Source organism: Larus michahellis, chromosome 4 (genome assembly GCF_964199755.1).
Source record: "Larus michahellis chromosome 4, bLarMic1.1, whole genome shotgun sequence".
NCBI classification, from domain to species: domain Eukaryota; kingdom Metazoa; phylum Chordata; class Aves; order Charadriiformes; family Laridae; genus Larus; species Larus michahellis.
This window is the reverse complement of record NC_133899.1, coordinates 36,127,922-36,148,815: the sequence shown is the minus strand read 5'-3', so window position 1 is coordinate 36,148,815 and position 20,894 is coordinate 36,127,922. Positions and strand designations below refer to the sequence as shown.

Here is a 20,894-nt window from a genome sequence, read left to right as displayed (position 1 = left end):
CTGTGTTTGAGTTACTGTGCAAGCACGGAATCATCCAGGGGGGGTAGATCTGAACCCTGTAGAAGCTAGAAATACATCCTAGTGTCATGGATTGTGCTTCCACAGGACATCTTTTGCCACACCGTGGGTCTTCACTGTCGCCAAGGGATTAGTGCGTAGTCTACAGCTACCATGATGCCAAGTTTCTGGACAAATCTGCTCACACATTTAGCCATGGGATTTTCCCAGTGGGACTGAAAATTTACAGGAGGCGATGATTTGTCTAATAGGAAAAAAATAATTAAAAAAAAAAATAAAGCAAAGAGAGGACAATAATGCTTGAGGGTTAATGCAGTTAATCTGAGTGGCCGTGTTTTTTGAAAATCAGCCACATTTGCTTTCCTAATAGCATTCTCTCATTTTTTCTGCAGGTCCAGCTGCCCAGCGCCAGGTCCAGAATGGGCCATCTCCAGATGAGATGGAAGCACAGAGAAGGTGAGTTAATCAGTTATGGTAGCATTCTAGTTTTTAACTTGGATGAACGTGCAGTGCTTGCTCACCACTAAGCACTGTTTTATTTACTTATACCTGTTTTAAGCTGATTCTGAGTTTTCTGTAATTATTGCTAATGTTTCTGTAATGGCTTTTAAAGGGTGAAGTGAACTGAAGCTCTAGATAAATTCTGCTCAAAGGCAAGTGATGTTCAGAGTTAAAGACAAGCCATGTTTAAAAGCAATTTGTAGAGTATGTGTTTCTTAAGCACATTAAGAAAGTCTAACCTTATCCTTTTATGGATCACCTGCGGGCAGCTGACAGTCACATTACCCAGGGAGCATCTGATGGACCATACACACCCTGAATAATAGATTAGGCTCGTTATAGGCTACTTCCTATATCACATGCTGTTCCTTTTATCAATGTTTTGCTCTAAATCAGGATAATAAATGAAAGTGTAAAGTTATACCCTTCCCCTTTACGTGTACATCAGCCTTGGTGCCATTATTACACATGGCCTTTTCTCTAGCTGTTAGGAGTGGTCTCCTTGACATCAGAGGGACAGTGGGCAGGAGTGTCCGTCCTTATATACCTATCTCCATAACCAAATTATGAGGCTCATCTCATTTCAGCTTTCCTGATTCAGCCCAGAGTGCTGTAGCAGCAGTAGCAATCCCTGTAGCAGCAGTATCATCACCTCCCTTCACTTAGTATAAGACATACCTGTCCCATTCTGGACAAAGTCTTCTCGTCTGACTGGTAGTCCATGTCTGGCATCGGTGGTGTCCACACCAGCAGCATTGCTTAGCCAGGCTTGTGCTTCCCTGATGAAGTACAGGCTTGTGCACATAAAAAAAGCACCTTTGCTCCCCATATTCCTGCTCCCTGCAAGCGTGTTTCTGCTACTGTATGAGAAACACCAGAGAACGTTCTGCCATAACACGTGTGAGCTGGTGAGCCTCGCTTCATCAGGAGTGCGCTGGAGTACAGGAGTCGGCAGGACCTCTCGCTGGCCCGCATTTGGGGTCTGATGTTGCTTAAATGAGGTGTCTGCCTTCGCTTCTATAACGAGAGGAGGATCAGCAAGCGCAGTAGCCCTCCAGAGGGCTTGGTCCAATGTTTGGTTCAGATAATAAGTAGCTTTGTAAGGATTTTATTGGAACCAGACGTGCAGGGGCAGCAACATCAGCACCAAAGATGTCGGATGTTGGTCCAACTTGACAGAGGCTCAGTGGGCTCTGCCTTCATGTTAGGTGCAACCTGTAAGTGGGCAAGGTCCCCCCTTGCAGGGTCCAGGTGCTTCCCTGGCCCTGTGAGTGGTGTAGCTTAATATCACGCTCTCCTGGAGCAGCAGAGATGAAGCGTTGCAATATACTGTTTGCATTCATGCTGCAGGGCTGCCCTTCTCACTGTTCCCTACACAAAACCATGTATAGGTCATTTCAGACGAGGCCCTTACGCAGGCTGCAGTACGTACTTGGGATTCTCTCTTTCTGTCTCCAAAAACCGTAAGAAAAGTGGAGGAAAACTAGTTTCCTGTGCCTTTATAAATAACTCTGAGTGGCCGGAGATTTAGTAGGGATTTACGTTTGACTATTAAATGGGTCAGCGGGTAATGATACTTCACTCAAGATTTGTGAGACTTACTTTGGGATAGCAGGGCTATCCTAGAGGTCAGAGGAGGAGGGGTCCTGCTTGCCCTGCGGCTAGGGGGTGCCGCCTGTCCCCACCGCCTGCCTGAGAGCCCTGATCCAGCTCTTCGTTTAACCAGTGGACATCACTGATTTGTCAGACCATATGTAACTCAGACCTCAAATTTAGGTGTCTAGTCTGTACATTTAAAGTGTGAGCAGCTTAGCTACATCAGAAAAAAAAAAAATTTTTTTTTTTTTTAAGAGACAGTAAAAGCCTTTTGGGTAGATATTATTTGACCGCTACAGGGCACATGGTTCTGGGAAAGCTTCTTTTGCTCCACTGGACTGGAATAAGCTATGCCAGTAGATGCACTTAGATATTACTGCATCTGCACTAGAGGATTTTCAGCTTTAATTACGCTGATGAATTCTTTAAGCATAGAGCAGACCTAATTTTGGGTCTGGCTTTTTTTGAACATCTTACAAGCAGGCAGGGAAATGAAGTTATGGTAACTACCCTGCAAATGTGTCTGTTTAAAAGGTTTTTTAGAGACCTTTACGCAAATGTTAAAAGAATATATTTTTAAGGCGGAGTGTAATTTCTGCCCTCTTATACTTTCTTCCTTACATACTCCTTAAGCAGCCTTGTGCCAGTCTCAGGCTTTATTTAGTTCCACTAAATTTGACTTCCTAAGAGTGTAAGAACTTCTCCTTTTAGCATGTGTGGGAGGGTGCACTGGGCACATATAAACCGGTCTGCCCAAGGGCAGACAGGGCTGGCACGGACCCCAGCGACTTCAAATGGCAGTGGCTGACCCTTGTTTTGGGGAGCATCCCACACCTGTATCTGCTCTGCAGCACCTCCAATGACTTAGAGACATCCTGGGGACATCTTACCCCTATATCTTTCCCGGTCTGTCAGGCTGGAGTCTTCCAAGTCTAGTTTTCCAGACAAACTAGAATTCCCCCCAGGTTTAGCGAGGAAAATATATGTGTCAAGTTGTTCTTCATCATCAAATTTTGCTAGTAAATGCCAAGCGGATGGTATGCTTAGGAAATTCTTAGTACACGTGTTCACAATTGAAATTTTAGCAGTGCAATTGATGCTGTTGCACATGTGTTCAGCCCATAACTATCAAGTAAGAGCCAGGGTATGTACTGAAGTAAAGGTTTGTATTTATTTGGTTTAAAGTGTCATTGCTTAAATGAAACCAGTTGAATCAGCCAACTAAGGCTGTTCCTCAAAACTGTTTCCCCTTTGCACATATAATAATTTTCTCAGCTGCCTATAATGGTTTTCCAGAAATTGCCAGTGTTCAATGGACTGCATGTCCTGAACATATAACCGGTTTAGGATTGATCCCTCCACAGTGAATAATTATAATCATGAATGTTCCTGTCCCACCTATTGAATTAGAATGGAAATATGGGAAATTTGTTTTGCAAATTAAGGCATTCTTTTTTCCTTACATAATGTAACTTTATGTTTCTGGACTTTTTTTTTAAAAAAAGCTTTTATTTGTATGCAAGAAGATAGAATTACTTAAAATTGCAGACTCAGGAAAGTACAAGTAAAAATGTAAGAAGAAGATCTCTCTAAATATTACACAAGGAGTAAAAATAGAAGTGCTGCCTAGCATTCAGCTTGTCTTATTGTACAGACCATGAAGTAAAGTTGTTACAGAAAAAAGAAATATCTGTGCAGTTAAGACTGGCCCAAACATACGTGGAACAAATTCAAGGCAAACTTGGTCTAGAAATCATGGAAGAAAATGATAATAAACCTGATTACCAAGTGCTCCAGTAAGGTAATATCGGGAGTTGTGTTTTAGTATTGTTGAAATCCTTAGGCCATATCCACGCGCGCAGTAAAAAGCCTGGCAAAGAGTCTAGTTTTTAGCTCTCGAATCCTTTTAGCAAGAGAAATGCCAGGGAGGGTTTGTGGCCGGGGTCAGAGCGACAGCTCTTCCTTCAGAAGCGCTAAAGCGTGCGAGAGAAGACCTCTGCTGATGGACCCTGGGAACTGCACATCTCTGGGAAGCGGACCCTGGGAAAAGGCTTGGCAGTGCATTTCCCTGGGGGATACCCGGCCTGGGTAGCACGGCAGCTAGCAGCTCCTGGGGGGAAAGGTGCCAAAAAAGCAGCAGTGCCTTGCCGTGATCCGCATTTGAGGAGGAAACGCGGCGGTCGTGGTGCCCGTGGCCACGCCGGCCGGCACAGGGGTGGCTGCAATGGGGCATCGGGTGGCAGGTTGTCAGCCAGGTTGTGCAGCTAGACAAAACGGGGTTTGTACAGTCAGTACCGAAATGCAGATCAAGCTTCCTTACCTTTTCATTTTAACTACAAGTCCGCTGGGCTCCCGAGCCATAAAAGACTCAGGACTGTGTTATTTTATGCGAGACGCCCCTTAGTCTTCCCTGGCGATGCTCATCCACTGCAGGTCAACCACGCGCGTGGTTAGTGCTCTCCTGCAGCTGGGGCACTGACTGTTCCTCCCGCAGAGCCCATTCAGGAGTTAATCTTAAATGGATCAACCAAGCCCTACAGTGTCCGGCAGGCGCAGGGCAATGTCCCGGTTACGCTTCCCCAGTGGCACCACTGCGGCCAGGGCAAGTGAAATCAAACCCACCTCCATTGCATCAAGAAGAGTGTGGCAAGGAGGTCGAGGGAGGTCATCCTCCCCCTCTACTCTGCCCTGGTGAGGCCACATCTGGAGTACCATGTCCAGTTCTGGGCTCCCCGGTTCAAGAAGGACAGGGAACTGCTGGAGAGGGGACAGTAAAGGGCTACCAAGATGATTAGGGGACTGGAACACCTCTCTTATGAAGAAAAGTTGAAGGATTTGGGTCTCTTCAGTCTGGAAAAAAAGACAACTGAGGGGAAATCTTATCAATGCTTATACTTAAAGGGTGGGTGTCAGGAGGATGGGGCCAGGCTCTTTTCAGTGGTGCCCCGTGACAGGACAAGAGGTAATGGGCACAAACTTGAACATAGGAAGTTCCACCTCAACATGAGAAGGAACTTCTTTACTTTGAGGGTGGCAGAGCCCTGGCACAGGCTGCCCAGAGAGGTGGTGGAGTCTCCGTCTCTGGAGACATTCAAAACCCACCTGGACGCGTTCCCGTGCAACCTGCTCTGGGTGACCCTGCTCTGGCAGGGGGGCTGGACTAGGCGATCTCCAGGGGTCCCTTCCAACTCCTACCTCTGATTCTGTGATCTCACGGGAACAGCATTTCTGTGAGGGACCGGCTCACGCTGCCCGACACACACAGCTTGAGTGCTTCTCAGTGTATAGAGCTTTTACTCCAAATTGTGAAGAATACGTAATGACTGAGGGTTTTTCATTGCTCTTTTAGACAAGTGATGGAGCAACAGCAACAGCGCCAGGAATCTCTGGAAAGAAGAACCTCTACCACAGGCACGTATCAAATCAAGCAGATACAGTCCCTCCCTGCTTGTCCCCTCTAGCTGTAGTTGGGTTTTGCGTGGTGCTACACAAGAGCTAGGCCGCTAAAAGTGGTTATAGTTATGATTAGATTTTAAAGCCTTTTCAGCTAGAGACTTACACGGATTTGGGTATGGCTGTGTTGTTTCGCAGTGGCTCCAGTCCAAGGATGCAGGTGAAGCTAGGCAGGTTTTGCACTTGGCAAAACTTGTACATCCGAGGGGGATTTTAGGAGTACCAAGGGGGCCTGGCCAGGCTTCTTCCACACCCAGGAGGAGAGCAGGTAGCACAGCCACCACAACAGTGACTCCATGTTTCCAGGGGATGCAGGCACGAAGGGGTGGACGTGCTGGATGTGCCAGGCCAGGCGCTCCCCATCGCTCTGCAGCACAAAGCAAGCTGCAGCGCAGGGGAAAATATAGCTCTAGATGCTCATCGGTGGGGATTTTGCGGTCATGAAGTGAGGAGTCTTCTGTGAGCTTAATGGAAAAAATATATATATTTAATGAGCTTACAAAAATCTTCTATAGCATATTAAGTTGCACTAAGCTGAGAGGAGAGATGACAGGAATAGCTTATAACTACAAAGTACGGCTTTGCCTCTTGGAGAGAAGGGAGAAGCAAGCAAGGCAAGATGGCCATCTCATGTTTGGGATTTTGTTTTGGGGAAGTTTTTGCAGGTAATCTAGCCACATAAGTGAAATGTTTTTCCTCAGCCGTCATGACTTTCTAGTTTTTGACTTGAAACCAGCTCAGACATACACATATACCTTAGTCAGCAACAGAAGTTGTTGGACTCTCCTTCAGCAGAGGTTACTGTGTGCTATTCTGCGTAGGGAGCGTAGCCAAAGTCCTGCCTTGGCATCCACAAGGAGCGGGACGTGGCTCCCAGTGGCTTCTGGCTGTCCCCTCCCTGGCGATGAGGTGGCCACCACTGTGTTCAGCATGTCCCTTGCAGCTGCCCCTGGTGCAAGGGTGATGCTCGTGATCCTGACTCGGATTCACAGGGGGCTTGGAGGAGCCTCACTGCCACCAGAACCCACAGCCCTGCCAGTGCCACCAGGGTCCTGCTCCGCACGGCCCTCCGGTCCTGCTGAGGGTTGGAAGCCCCCAAGCCAGTGCCTGCACCATCTCCTCTTCACTTCGTTTGAGTTTCTGTTTGCGTTCACTTTGCGGTTCCTTTTTCTCTGTTCCGCTTTGCCTTGGTTTCGTTCCTTGCCGCGTACCCGTCTTATTCTTTTCATTTGTCTTTTCTGTTCTTTTAGTTTCCACCCTTCAGATAAGCGTGTGCTCCCCCCCATCTCAGCCTCCTCCTCCTCCCCCCTGCAGTAACTGGGCTGCTCCTGCCTCTGCTGCTGTGCCGTCCCCACGACCTCATGCCAGCGCTGGCTCTTCATCACCCGCTGTCCCCGAGCCCACCATTCAGTCCTCTCCCAGATCCCTGAGGAGAGCCAAGGAGCCCCCGCAGCTCCTGCACCGGCACTCGGCCTCCGAGCTACCAACGGCCCCAGGTTCCTCCCCTCCAGCCTGCCCAAACAGCAGGACTGTAACACCAGGCATCAGGCGAACCTCGTTGTCTCCACCATCTCCCCATCCTTCCCACCTTCCCTTCGCCTCTCGCCAGCCTCTCAGGCGCACTTCTCTTTCATGCTCTCCTCGGTTTTCTGCTTCCCCCGCCACAAGTACACCGCCTCTGCAGAGGGGTGAAGTCCTGCAGCCACGTGGTCCCACCATCCTGCCCGTGGTTCCTGTCCCACCTGACAGGGTGAAGGGACCCGCAGATAAAGCAGGCCAGGAGACCTCGGCAGACATAGCTCCAAATGGCCCTCCTGAAGAACTAATTGCTTTAGGCCCCTCTGGGACCCAGGTGAAAAGCGTGGATGGGTCCTTCTTTCCACACCTAGGAGCTGCACCCTCCTCCCCGCTGCCCACCATCGCCAGCCCCACCGGCTCCTTTGGCCAGGCTCCCTCCCCATTCTCCCATCCATCATCTCGTCCTCCACAGCAGTGGTATCAGCCCATGTCATACTGTCTTCCATTGCCTCCCCCTCACGCTGCTGTGTCTGAGGTGACTATGCCCAGGAGGAACCCTCCTTACATGACTTCATCAGCCATTGCCCACTTGAGTAAGTACTGATTTTGAATGAGTTGCGACCTGTATAAAGCCTTGGCTTGCAGCTATTCAAAAAGCCCCGTTGGCACTGCCCGTGACCGCTAGAAGAAGGGCTGAGAGACCCAAGGCTACTTCTGCTGTACGTGATTTCTGAAACCAAGGTGGAAAAGTATCGAAATCACTCAGGACTGGTCCAGGCACCTTCTGAGCTGAAAGCAAGGCAAAAAGCAAGAATTACAGGACCAGGGCACTGTAGCTGGGTTGTTGCAATGCATATTCTTACTGTATTAGCCCAGAAGGAGATTTTTATCATTCAGCAGAGTCAAGTTGCATTTGGCAGTGAGCTTCGTAGAAAACCTCTTTTCAGCTGGTCCAAACGTAGTGGATGGGCTCTTCTGAAGCTGGAGGCCAGGTCTGCGGTAGACTTGTTGTCTGTGTAGCACTGTTGGTAGAGATTATGATTTCTGTTCTTTTTCTTAAGTGTTGTTTCTGTTATCAGCAAAAGACATAACATGGATTTTGTCATAGTTACCCAGAATCCCCTGTGCTTGTGTAACTTATTTCATTCTAGAAACTCTCCTCCTGCTAGAAACTGCAGAAATTTGTAGTTGAGGGCTTGTCACTATAGCTATTCCAGCAAACCTTTTTCATTGCAGGCGCATCAAGAGCTTGGGTCTGCCACTTTGCGTATGGGCTTGATTTCTAGTGCTCGTCTAAAGCCTGCGGAGTTAGAACAGTTACGAGCCCTGCCTATTTGCAATTCAGATCATACGTTTTGTGACTTGGATCCATTCCTGTTTAGAACCACATATAATCCTTAAATGATGTGCCTAGAAAAGGAAGAAAACTGAGAGACATTTCCTTTCACTTTCTGCTAAAAATATTACAGCAACCACTGGAGGCTCAGTCCTTCAGCTGATGTAAGTCCTTGAAATCCACTTAGTTCAATAAAGTTATTTTAAACTCACATCAGTCGATTATTTTGACTCAGTTCAATTTTTGCCTCAGGCTGGCCTCTAATTAGGTGGGTGTAGTTTTGCAATTACAATTAACTGTGCCCACAATGAATTACTAGCTATTATGTTCATGAAGCAAAGAGGACTTGAAACGTTTAAAGTATTTCTAATAGCAGCTATGGTTCATTTCAAGAATGGAATCGGGAGTGTGAAATAATGGCAGAAGTAACCACAGAAATAAGGCAGTATTGTAAGAAAATCTAGATAAGAAGAAAACCAGGCTGCTAATGTTAAATACAGTTTCCAAATGTTTCTCAGTCAAAATCCGCCTGTCTTTCAAAATAACACTTACTGAACAGCTGAACCTGTGATTATATCTCAGAGCAGCCTGTTCTGAGAGAGCGTGAATTGGGGAAATGCCCTCAGGGAGGTGTATTTGTTCAACTGACCTGTTACAGACAGGGAAAACACTGCAACGGAGTTACCCACCATCAGCCCCTTCAACAGACTGCTGCTTTGAGCAGCTGTGCTGAACCTTGGGGTGCTTGTAGCTGGACTCTCCCCCCGATATTTTGCAGGACCGGCTGAGGCTACATGCTTTCTGTGCAACAGAAAGGAGCATGTGTTGCTGTAGCCCGCAATTCCAGTGAAAAGCTCATGTTAACTGAATGGAGTTGGCTGATGTAGTTTATTGTCTCCATGTAGAAAGCTATGAGAGAAGCAGAAGATGCCAGTTATGGCACAGGAAGGACATGGACCTGTTGGAGCAGGTCCAGAGGAGGGTCACGAAGATGATCAGAGTGTTAGAGCGCCTCTCCTGTGAGGACAGGCTGAGAGAGTTGGGGTTGTTCAGCCTGGACAAGAGAAGGCTCCGGGGACACCTTATAGCCCCTTCCAGTACCTGAAGGGGGCCTACGGGAGAGATGGGGAGGGACTCTTTGTGAGGGAGTGTAGTGATAGGACGAGGGGTAACGATTTTAAACTGAAAGAGGGGAGATTTAGATTAGATATTAGGAAGAAATTCTTTACTGTGGGTGTTGTGAGACACTGGAACAGGTTGCCCAGTGAGGTTGTAGATGCCCCATCCCTGGAAGTGTTCAAGGCCAGGCTGGATGGGGCTTTGAGCAGCCTGGTCTGGTGGGAGGTGTCCCTGCCCATGGAAGGGGGGTTGGAACTAGATGATCTTTAAGGTCCCTTCCAACCCAAACCAGTCTGTGATTGTATGAACTGGGAAGCATTGTCTGTGTTCTGATTTCAGCACAGAATAAAACACTCGCCCAGCCAGGGAGAAGAGGAGGGAGAAGGCTAGTTTATTAGTGACAGGCTCTCGCAGGAGGACACAACGGTAGCTGATTGACCGTTGATGCAACCACTGTTTCCCATTCTTCTGTGTGCTTGGTGCTTCCATGCATTGCTCACTCATCACGCAGTCGGGACACAGCCTTGGGAGTGGGACTGTGACCTTGGGTAGGGGCTGGAGGAGACCACGCTTCACCTCTAACTCACCTTCTCTGCATTTCAGGCCCAGCGCTTCCACCTGGTCATCCCAGTGGCGCTGCTGTGATCCCTGCCTCGTCCGGGGGGCCCCCACCTCCGCCACCCCCCCCAGTCCCTCCGCCACCCATGGGAGCTGCGCCCCCCCCGCCGCCCCCACTGCCGGCAGGCGCCGGCCAAGGGGCTGGCACTGAAGATGGGTCAGTGTCAGGGCTCGCAGCAGCTCTGGCTGGTGCCAAACTAAGGAGAGTCCAACGGGTAAGGAGGTGGCACTGGGAATCCCCCGATGCGCTCTTCTCCGCTGCATGAAAGCCTGGGGCAGCTTGGTGTAACGGTCTGCAAAGCCAGAGGGAAACGTGGTGACACATGCTTCAGCTGACCGTTAGGTGAACTTTTTAAGTGTGAGTTTGCAGTGCAAATACAGCTGAGCGGGAAACGTTTAGGAGAATTTCCGCTCTTCGGAAAATATTAATGAGCAAATGGCTGCAAGTTCTCACGTCACCAGGATTTCGTTACTTCTGCAAAGTCCACCATTGTACTATCTGTTAGTGTTTTCAGTCATTGTAAATGATTAAAACTGCACCATGCTTCCAAAAAACCAGTGTAGACTGTTGAGGCCTCCCATCAATAGGTGCCCACTTAGGCAAGGGTTGCATAACCAACCATAAACATAACCATGAACAAACAATGCTGTGGGTTTTTTCATCATTTGCCCATATATTTGCCTCACCCAGACTGTCCTGGTTATAGTAAGGTCCATGTGGGTCTTCTTCCCAAAGCAGAACACATCCTGTCTCTGGTTTGGGGCTGTGATTGTGGCCGCTGTTCCTAATAATTAGGAAAACTTAATCATTACGGGAGTGGTTGTAAATGAAAACTCTTTTCACTAACTCCAATGCTGATTTCTGTCCTAAGCCAGAAGATGGTTCAGGAGGATCCAGCCCCAGTGGGGTCTCTAAGAGTGATGCCAATCGAACAAGTAGCGGAGGAGGCGGAGGAGGACTAATGGAAGAAATGAATAAATTACTGGCAAAAAGGTTTGTACTTAGACTTCAATAAGCACTAGCATGAGCTCTGCTGCAAACTGTGGAACAAGGTGCTGTCGGTTTCGGTTAGCAACGGGTCACTCTGGTGCTTCTTTGCAATTTGACAGGTCCCGCATAGATGTTAGTTGCCAGCACCATCTGGCCTTTAATATGAAATGTAGGTGTTGCAGCAATGATACCCGGCAGAGCTTAGCTGCTGTAGCAAATCCTGCAGTGTGGTAACCTTCGAAGATGGTGGTAAATATATCCACTGTGGTTTTGCCAGATCTATTTCAAAGTTACTGGCTTTGGAAAAAGTAAACTATGAAAGGAGCTTAGACAAATCATTCTTTATGCAGCACATTCAGGATCTTGGGCCCAAAAATATAAACAGAAGTGCAATGAAAGGACAACATCTTGGCAGGTAAATTATTATCAATTCTCAGTGTTTCAGACAGTCTAGCCAAGTTATTCTCCACTCAAGCAAGTTGTGATGTACCAGCTGTTAAAAGGCACTCAATTGTTCCCGTTATTTTTGCTTTCTCATTTCCCCCTGATTCCATCAGTAGTGGTCTGCCAGATTGTAACTCCCAAGTTCCTAGTGTTAGATGTTTTGGTTTTAGCATGAAATTTTTTTAACTTGTGAATAGTGAAAAAAAAGGATGAGTAATATAAGGAAGAGTAGGTACAGTTGTATAGTGTACAGAAATGGAGCTTTTAAATAATGTTGTCTAGTATAAAAACAGTTCCCAGTTCAAAGGGCCTGATTCCAACTTCCCTCCATGTGCTGGTCATTTCAGAAGGAATTCTGAACGGGGACTGTGGGTGCAATCCTTTGGAAAGCATTAAATAAATACACAACACTATAAAAAGTTACAATCAGTGTAAAATACCAAATAGATACCTTTCTCTCTTTTCAGAATTAAAATAGCTTAATAGCTTTGAATAGTTATTTACTGGTTCACCTTCTGATCTGTTTTGTGCTGCTACATGTCAAGACTGACCTTGCTGAACTGGAAGGCGTCTGTAGGCAAAGTAAGGTTCGGTGACTAGGTGCTGGGGTAACTAGCTCTGCTCAAGCAAGCAAGCGAAATGGGCATCTCCTATGCTTGGATATAGGAATCCTACAAATTTCCGCGGTTCTAGTCTAAAACGAACTCCAGTATGGCTTTCGGCAGTGGGATCTGGGTGTCTTCAGGTATTCATATCCCTCCGCTATCTCAACAAAAGCACCTGCACTGCCATGAGCACCTCTGCTGCCTCTACGCTGAAAATAACTGAGCTGCAAATCCTTTCCCGGGGAGTTGACAGCAACGGAATTGTCTCTTAAATTTCGCTTCACAAAGTCATCGGAAATACACAAGTCTCAGGCAAGGGTGCGATCTGGGCACACACCGTTGAACTGAGAATGAGGGGACTCCTTTTGGCTGCGAAACCCTTTTTATGTGTGATGACATAGAGAAAGGAAAGAACCTGTCCCTGTGTTTCAGGTTTCTCTTACCGAGCTGGCAGCCAGGAGGTAAAAAAGATTTTTTTTTTAAACTGAGCATGTTCAATACAGAAATAACGGAGTGATGAGCGTGGGATCTCAGGGGCCCTTTTCTGAGCAGAAAACCACGTGCTCAGAAACAGGGAATGAGTCTGGGGAAGTAACGGAGGAAAACGCTTCTGAGAGCTCAGATGGTATAAAATACAGCTGTCTAGATTTAGTGTCCCCCCTGAGAGCAGCCCTTGCTTCAGGACCGAAGTGCAAGCAGGATAATGAACTATCTCACAAATCGCTATCATTTCTAGCCCAGTTAAGCTTGTTGCAGGACATAAATCTAACACTGGTCTCTCACCCTGGCAAATATTTCCCTGGCTCAGGTGCATAACCATTGTAACATCTTTCCTCAGAAATACCCTGTAAATGTTATAGGAAGACTATAAAAATTCTTACTGATCTAATAAAATTGTTAATGCAGTTGAGTATCTGTCTGGAAATAATTCCCACAGAGCACTGCGTCCTACAAACACATGCGTTTGTTTTACTCCCCTGTTTTTTTTGTCAAATTTACATCAAATCCTCCAGTTTGAGAATGTGGTGAGGCTTTTCTTTTGCCAGTGGTATGGGAAAAAAAAGTCCTTTGACAAACTCTGTAAGTGTTTTGAAAATAAGAAAGCCATCTAAGTACCGCTTGGGATTTTAATTTTATTTTTTTTTTGTGAGATTAATTTTGTCCATCTTAGAATCAAGACTAAATGAAAAACCTGCCATACTGGTGTTCATAGAAAAATCTGTTAAGGGTAGTGTTTACAGGTGGATAAGGATCATCACAACCAAAATTCATCTGGTGTCTAGAGCTGCAGTTCCCCTAATTTTCTAAAATGGGAAATCGGATGACTAGAGAATCAGGACCTGGCACGCTTGAGCGCTGCTTAGACCCTAAGTAGGTCTTGAAAATCAAGAATTTGTGTTTTTTTCTTCAGCCAGCGTGGCTTAACACACAAGAAGTTTTTCCTTGCATTCTTCAAAGAGAAACAACCAACATCTTTGTTGCCTCTCGTGTCTAGTTGCTCCAGTGGGTGGATTGCAGCTCTTCGCCACTTGCTTCTCAGGGAGTTTTGCCTCTCCTTGGGAAGCAGGGCAGAGTCAGGGTCTCGGGTCCTCGCTCAACTTCTACAGACACCAGCAACACCTGCTGGTCCTGGGAATGCAGAGCTCAGGAGCTCAGTTGCCTTTGCATTGGATTAGAGACAACAATAATCTCCCGTCACTCACTAAAGGCACTTGAAAACCCAGGCTGGTGCACTCATGTTTCCTAACTTCTGGCCTTCAGCCAGAGCTTTCCCACCCTGGAGGGAGCAGAGATCTTGGCTGAGCAGAAATGGTGCCCTCTGCCTCCGGGTGAGGATGGACCTGGGTTGAAGGGCCTTTCTGACTGTCTTCCCAGCACATGGGGGGACTGCTACAGCCCTTTCTCTGGGAGGGAACGGGGATGAGGGGATATAGGACAGGTGGCCAAATGATATTGGAGCTGGCCGAGAACATAATATCACCAGTGCAATACCAGCCCGATCCACCTGTAGAGGCTTGGGTTGGCCCTGAGAAACGCCAGTGGGGGTTTGGGTTGTTCTCCTATGTAGGACATAGGAACCACCACTTCCTGAGCCCTAGAGAGAAGCCATCCCTTTCTCAACCAGTTTCATACCCAGCTGCGCTTCCTTCCTCCGCTTCGACACATTTCCTTACGCTCTGCACCTTGTGTTCCCCTGTTAAACACCGCCTCGTAATATTGCCCCTCTCCCTGAGTTGTGTCGCTGAGGTCTGGATTCCTCACCTCCACCCCAATCCCACACAACCGAACACATCCAGCCTTTGTCGCATTCCCTAGGATGAACTAAGTAAATAATAACTCCCACCAGAGCCTGAATCAGCTTTCCTGCGTGGAGAATGTGTTTCTAGACGGTTGACTGTGTCTCCTATCTCATGTTCCTTTGCAAAGGAGGAAAGCAGCGTCGCAGTCAGACAAGCCAGCTGACAAAAAGGAAGAGGAAAGCCAAAACGTAAGTGAAAGACTCCTCGCTGTTGCGCTCTTGGAAATATGTTGATGTGCTGCCTTGTAAGCCAAAGTCCTGTGCTCATTCACTGCGTGTGGCAGCAATGACAAGCAGTGCTGATCCAGGGCAATACATTTGCACGTTCAATCAAAAGCTAAATGTGACTGCTTCCACCTTTCCTGGGAACAGCACCCTATAAACAAGAGTTGACGCCTTATTCGTAGGTGAGGTTTGTCCAAACCAGGTTAATAGGCGCTTTCTCATGGTCTGATCTGAGTGTTGTTGGGTACGGTAGATCTTAAGAAGATGCATTGAACCTTCTGGCAAGTCAACTTGAGATCAGGTTCATGTTTCTTATTTTAAGTTTGCGGCTGCAGCTGAGCTGAAGTGCATCATCAACGATGTGGTGTAACTTTGGATTGCCAACCTCCATCCAAAGCAAGATCAGCGCACTGCGGCCCCCAGAGCGCGCATAAAACATGTCTCTGGAGGGGTGAAGGGGAAACAGTGTATTAACCATTAGACCATTCAAAAGTTAAAATACGTGTTTGTGATACTTAGACTAAAATGAGATAGAATTTGGACAACTTTGGGGAACTTTGATCCATTTCTGTTTTAACTGTTCTGTCTGTATGTTGTCCACAAAAGCAATTAAACAAGAGTTTTGATTTCACTCAGTCCTTACACTGAAATTGATGCAGCCATTTTGGGTCCAACATGCAGATTAGAACGCTTTTTTGCCTGCTGAACTGGTAAAGCGTGGGAGATCTTCCCAGTTTCAAGAGAGGCCAAGATTTATGGTGTGTCCCTTCCCGTGTGGTGCTTTTCTGGGCTGCTGCTCATACGGCATTCCTGTGGCTAGCCAGTACCCTCGTGAAGGCTTTCTGCTGTGGCTGCAAGTTCCTGAAGCACCGTGTGTGCCTCATATCACCTATACGGAGATGTTCCCTCCAAAGACAAAGTAACAGCTGCTCAGTAGGAAATCCGTTCAGAGAATGTAGGTCTCACCCCAGTCTGAAAGGTTTGTAGCAAAAGCAGGAATAAGCACTTCGTGCTGTTTAAGGAGAAAAGCAGCTATTTTTGGCATGTTCCTCAAGGGATGCTTCGAGCATGGAATTTGCCTGTTGAACCCGCTGTGCAACCATTGCTCTTAATCTTGCCCCAAAGCTGGTTTTGAATCACAGACTCAAGAGATGAAAGTCAGCATTTAGCTTCTAACTGTTGAGCCTCTGCTGTCTTTCTGCCCCTTCTTCTCTCTCCTTGAAGCTCTGCATTAGTTTATATCCGCAATCAAACTTTTCATTAGCACCAGACTGTTTAGAAAGGTGTTTTAGAGAACATCTCTTTACTGTGTATCTTGAGTACACTTTGTGGTGGGGGTATCTTCTGTCAAGCTGGGTGCAATCCCATTTTACAATGCACAGTTAACGCTTTGCCTGAGTGTATTCTGAGGGCTGCTAGATAATATTGATGTCAAATATATGGGTAGATGTTTTATGATCTGTCACACATGAATCCCAGAAAAAAAGAGTCCAAATCTGTGATGTAGTGTTTAATCTTCCACTTAGGAGGAGTATTGATTGATTTAGTTACATTCTATTAGCACCTGGACTACCCTCACTGATACCAGTGGCTGTTCTGGGCTAAAAGGCTGAGATTTGACCTACTGTTCCTTCAGGTGTCTCAGTTTCTGTATCACAGAGAGTTTCTAAACTTGGGAAACGGATGGTTTATATTTAGACAACAGCAGACAGCCCTTTAGAGCAGTCATTCAGCCTGGTTTGGTATACAGGGATGAAAACGATTCAGTGGAATCATGAAAAGGTGTCCATGTTAGCAGAAAAAATGAAAAGGATGGAATTTGCCATGCTAAAAGGAGAGAAAGGTTAAAGTTTAAATGGACTTGAGCCATACCTTGGCAGCAGTGCCTGTAGGACATACTTGGAGGAAACTTGCTTTTTAACCACTTGTGCTGCAGCTGGTCTCCAGAGTAGAAGAGGTCTCTGCACGTCATCTCCAGCATTAAGTAATCTCCTGTTTTTCTCTTTGTAGGATGATGCTAGCACCTCTCCTTCACCCAGTACACGAGGTCCCACCCAGCAGCAGCAAAATTCATCAGGTATTAAATGGCACTACTAGCGGTTTGGTTGTCTTCTTAATCTAGTCTTCTCTGCCACCTCTAGACTCTGGGTTCATTGTCCTACTTCTGAACGCAGCAGGAGTAACTAACAGAAAAATTCCCCAATACCTATTGTTTTAAAAACTGTACTTAGCAAGAAATGGAGATTTTATACGCTTCACAGCCAAGAAAATGTCAATGCAGACAATTTAGTCAAAGGGGTCCAGACATGTAGCTGAGGATCTGCGTCTTCAGCATTGTGCACCTGAATCTTCTAAGAGAACTAAGCTATATTATTTTACTTTTGGTAGCGTAGTTGTCCTGGTTTATACAGTTGGGGTGTGGGTCTCAAACTGTTATCCTTCCTTAACCAAGTAGCCTGTTGGAGTAAGCCTGATCCTTAGAGTTACCAGGTGAAATTAAGGAGCCCCCAAAATATGTTTTCCCTATGATGAGTTGACATAACTTTATCTGAGTAGGTGAGCTGCGAGCCAGTCAGATCCATCCTTGCGTCAGCCTTGGCTTTCATGCATGCTAAAAGAAATCCCTCCCAAGGGAATGAGTATTTAATCATTCTAGCTTCCTTTTGGAACAAAGCCACGATTTGCGTGTTTTGCAAGGGAGAGGGAAGAAGCCAGGAGAACGGTGCACATAAATGAGGAATGAGATCTAGAGATTTCCTGGGAGTGCCCATAATTCTTTCAAAGAGCTTTTTGGGACCTCACATAGGAGCAAACCCTTGTGTATAAAGTTGTGTGTTAGTCAAGTCTCTGAAACAGTTCACTTTATTTTAGACTATTTGCATACGAGGAGATCGGGACGATAATAAGTGTTTTCAGTAACAAGGGTTACGTAGCGCAGCTTTTGGGGATGTTCGGCAGGTTAAAAACATAGACAACATTAAATAAATGCTCTGTGAAGATTTGCATAGTGGGGGTCTCCCTGCCTTTTTTTTAGATACACCCACATTTTCTGCCAACTACACAGACAAAAAAAAACTAGGGCTTTTTAATTTAAAATACAAATAAGTATTGTACTGAATAAAATAAGCCTTTCAGCAATTAGCCTGTATTTCTTAATAGAAGTGATTTGTGCTTTTCCTCCCACTGTTCCAGTTCCGTGCCTTTTTAGTATCGTTTAACTATCCAGTCCCTAATTAAAGGGATCACTGAACAGATTTTTGCCAATGCTTTCTCTCTAATGTAGGCAACCGCACTCATTTAGCACTCCTGCTTTCATGGATCTTTCTAAGTCACTCATCCTCACTGAATGAAAGCAGCTGTATAAGACAATCAGCTTCGGGATTATTTTTTTCTTATTGTTAGAGAAAAAAATAATAAACCCTAACTTTTCATTTTTGTTTTCCAGACTCTGGGAAGAAGCCATGGGAAAGGAGCAATTCTGTTGAAAAGCCTGTATCTTCATTACTTTCTAGGTGAGCTGCACGGGGTGTCGCTGTGGGTGGCTCGCAGCCGGGCTGGTCACGCTGTCCCCATGGCACCTGCACAACTCATGTCTTGTTTCATTCCATTGCTGTAGAAATCCATCAGTGGTGAAGAGCTGTGAAGCTAAGAGCCCCACACAATCCCACGTGTCTTCTAGGTACTGGCTAACAGCCTGGCTCCTTAACCGTCTTGGCTTGTCCTTTGGCTAATCCCATCATTCAGCGCTAATGTTTGTCTTCCGTCACGTCTTTTACTCATTCTCTTACAATCTGCTTTGTCTGTCCCTCCACAAAGTGTGAAGGTAGAGTGTGCTGTGTCAAAGGCGTGTTCCATGGAAACAGCCCCCTGCTCGGGCGGGCACAGGCGTCACAGACATTAACCACACTTAAGCAAGGGCTTAAAGCACCCGTGCTCGTGAGTGAGAGGCGCGGGCTTGGCAACACTGTGCCCCATGGAAGGCAGGGTTTGGAGCATCTTTTTACAGCAGGTTCAGGACAACCCTGCCAATAGGAGAAGTTTTCATTGTCCAACCTCTGCAGAAACTCAAAAGCAAAGGTAGAAATGATCTGAAGGGCCCGCAACTGGGAGAAGGGAAGTTACTCCTCCATCTATGCAACTGCAGTGGGTGCATGAGAAAGGAGAGCAAAGCTCGGTGCAGTAAGTTAATAACATTGAGCTGTAAAAAGTCCCAGCCACGGATATTCAGAAATACGGGGTACAAAAACTGGCAGGTGTCAAAAGCTGAGAAGCATAAAGTAGGACTCCAGAAGTCCTGCCAGTCAGTAGAACCCAGCTGTCCTATCGCCCACGTTCTTACCCACAGAGACTGAGATTAAGTTTGATATTGGACAACTAAAGAGAGAATTCCTTCCAGTGCTGGTCCAGGACAACCCAGTGTTACTGCAGTCCTGAGCACTGAGATGGATGGATAAGCTGAATGAGGAGGCAGAAGACAGACTTACATATGTTTTGCATTTGCTGCAAAGAGATATCCTTTTATTTTACACTAGTACTTGTACAACAGTGCTGATAGTCTGCAGAGAGAAAGTTGCCAATGGCAACTGTGTGCACGCACTTGCTGCTGTGTTAAAGATGCCGGAACATGCCTGCCCAAACATTCAGAGGGATGCACCAGTGTTATTAGAGCAAAATCTAGTCTCTCTGGCTTGCCAAAAACCAATGGGACACACTGGTTCTAGGAAATACATAAGAGTTTCCAGTAGATATAGAAAGACATTCTTTCTCATTGCAAATGGGAATGAAATGTGGGCTATTTAAAGCAGCCGTCCACTTTTTGCCAGCTATCTTCTACAATGCCATTCCATCCTGGGAGGAGGAAGAGTTCAGTGGGAAAAAATCTTTTCCTTGTTTCCTTGGAGTAGCGCTCAGTCTTTGCTTGCTCAGATTACTTTTATGGGGGAAGCGGGGCAGGTTTCAAAAGCTCTCAGTGGTGTCCTGTTTCTGTTCCTGTTCAGTTCGATGGCCTTTGTACCCGCCTTACCTCCCAGCTTAGCTGAGAGATGGTAGGAGACACGTGAAGATTTTCCCAAGAAAGGGTTGCAAGACCAGGCGTGCCCTCAGGGGCAGCAGAATCTCCCCCAGTTTTGGGCCCCAAAATGACGGCAAAGTTTTGAAGCCTTTTCTATGAATTATATAGCATGGTTAATTTTTGAAATGTGTTAGAATTCCTGATGAAAAGAGAAAGTCAAGCAGCTTCTGCTTCCTTAATTTATTTTATCAGCTGTCATCAGAGTTCAGCCCACTGACTAACACCATCCTGGAAGGCTGATAACACCCAAGCGTACTAGCCATTAAGGGCAGACTGGCTTTGTTTCTGGGCCAAGAAAACGTGCCTGTGCCACACGGTGCTATCAATGAGCTCCACTTGAGTCAGACCTTCCAAGGAAAGGATTATTGGGTTACTATTTTCCCTATAATCTTTTTCTAACCTGTATTCTACTATTACTTTAGCACCCGATGAAAGCCTCGGTGGCCAAGGCAGGGTTGCTGTGCAGAAAACAGACTGCGAAAGAGAGAAAATGCAGACATTTAGCTTGCAAGTTGCAAATGCTGTAATAAAATATGCTGTTAACAGGCTTTATCACCTGAAGTCATCTCAGCATTTTCTAGTCTGAAATCATCGAGACCCCCCAACACCAAGGAAAAAAGGAAAAAAAAAAAGACTAAATTCTCTTTCAGTGCAGCCTTTGTGCGATACTCCTGCAGTAGGAGAAAGCAGCATCTTCTCCGGTCAGGCTGTGCAAAGGGGAGCCGTGCTGCTCTCCGGCTGCCGAATGCTCCCGAGCGGCACAAGAGGGAGCCTCCAGTCCAGCCCTCGAACACGGGTGCTCCTGCTCTGGGGTGGATGAAATCCACGCCATCAGGTGGGTGTAGCTCAGCCAGCATGGCAAGGGACTGACTGGCGGGTTTTTTTGTCCTCTTCTTCCCTTTCTCAAGGATGAAGCCAGTGAGCAGCAGCAATGATGTGGCTATGGATGCCTTAGATTTTGATCGAATGAAACAGGTGAGTGAAAACGGTCTTTTGCACTTAAGAGGTGTGACAAGCTACCCATTTTCCCCCATGCATGCGCTGTACGAGCAAAACAGCTGTTCAGTCTTCTGATTTCCTCCATAACTAGGCGCTTAGAG

General features: G+C 46.5%; 2 protein-coding genes across 17 annotated transcripts in view; both read left to right on the top strand.

The window, feature by feature from the left end:
• The window catches only part of EVL (Enah/Vasp-like), a 161,952-nt gene that overhangs the window by 139,072 nt on the left and 1,986 nt on the right, over window positions 1-20,894 (top strand). For 9 of the 16 annotated variants that reach the window (XM_074584008.1, XM_074584012.1, XM_074584013.1 and 6 more), the window contains 8 exons: window positions 411-474; window positions 5,465-5,526; window positions 10,145-10,374; window positions 11,032-11,153; window positions 14,627-14,687; window positions 16,734-16,800; window positions 18,169-18,235; window positions 20,703-20,769. In XM_074584008.1, the coding sequence (XP_074440109.1) occupies window positions 411-474; window positions 5,465-5,526; window positions 10,145-10,374; window positions 11,032-11,153; window positions 14,627-14,687; window positions 16,734-16,800; window positions 18,169-18,235; window positions 20,703-20,769 (740 nt within the window). Of the gene's footprint in view, window positions 1-410; window positions 475-5,464; window positions 5,527-10,144; window positions 10,375-11,031; window positions 11,154-14,626; window positions 14,688-16,733; window positions 16,801-18,168; window positions 18,236-18,339; window positions 18,403-20,702; window positions 20,770-20,894 lie in introns of all 16 variants that reach the window. The other 7 variants (XM_074584002.1, XM_074584009.1, XM_074584000.1 and 4 more) reach the window with 1 other exon arrangement.
• On the top strand, window positions 6,188-7,791 carry LOC141743142 (ena/VASP-like protein). The gene is made up of 2 exons (XM_074586864.1): window positions 6,188-6,233; window positions 6,561-7,791. Exons 1-2 carry the CDS (start codon window positions 6,188-6,190, stop codon window positions 7,688-7,690), a joined length of 1,176 nt encoding a protein of 391 aa, XP_074442965.1. The 3' UTR covers window positions 7,691-7,791.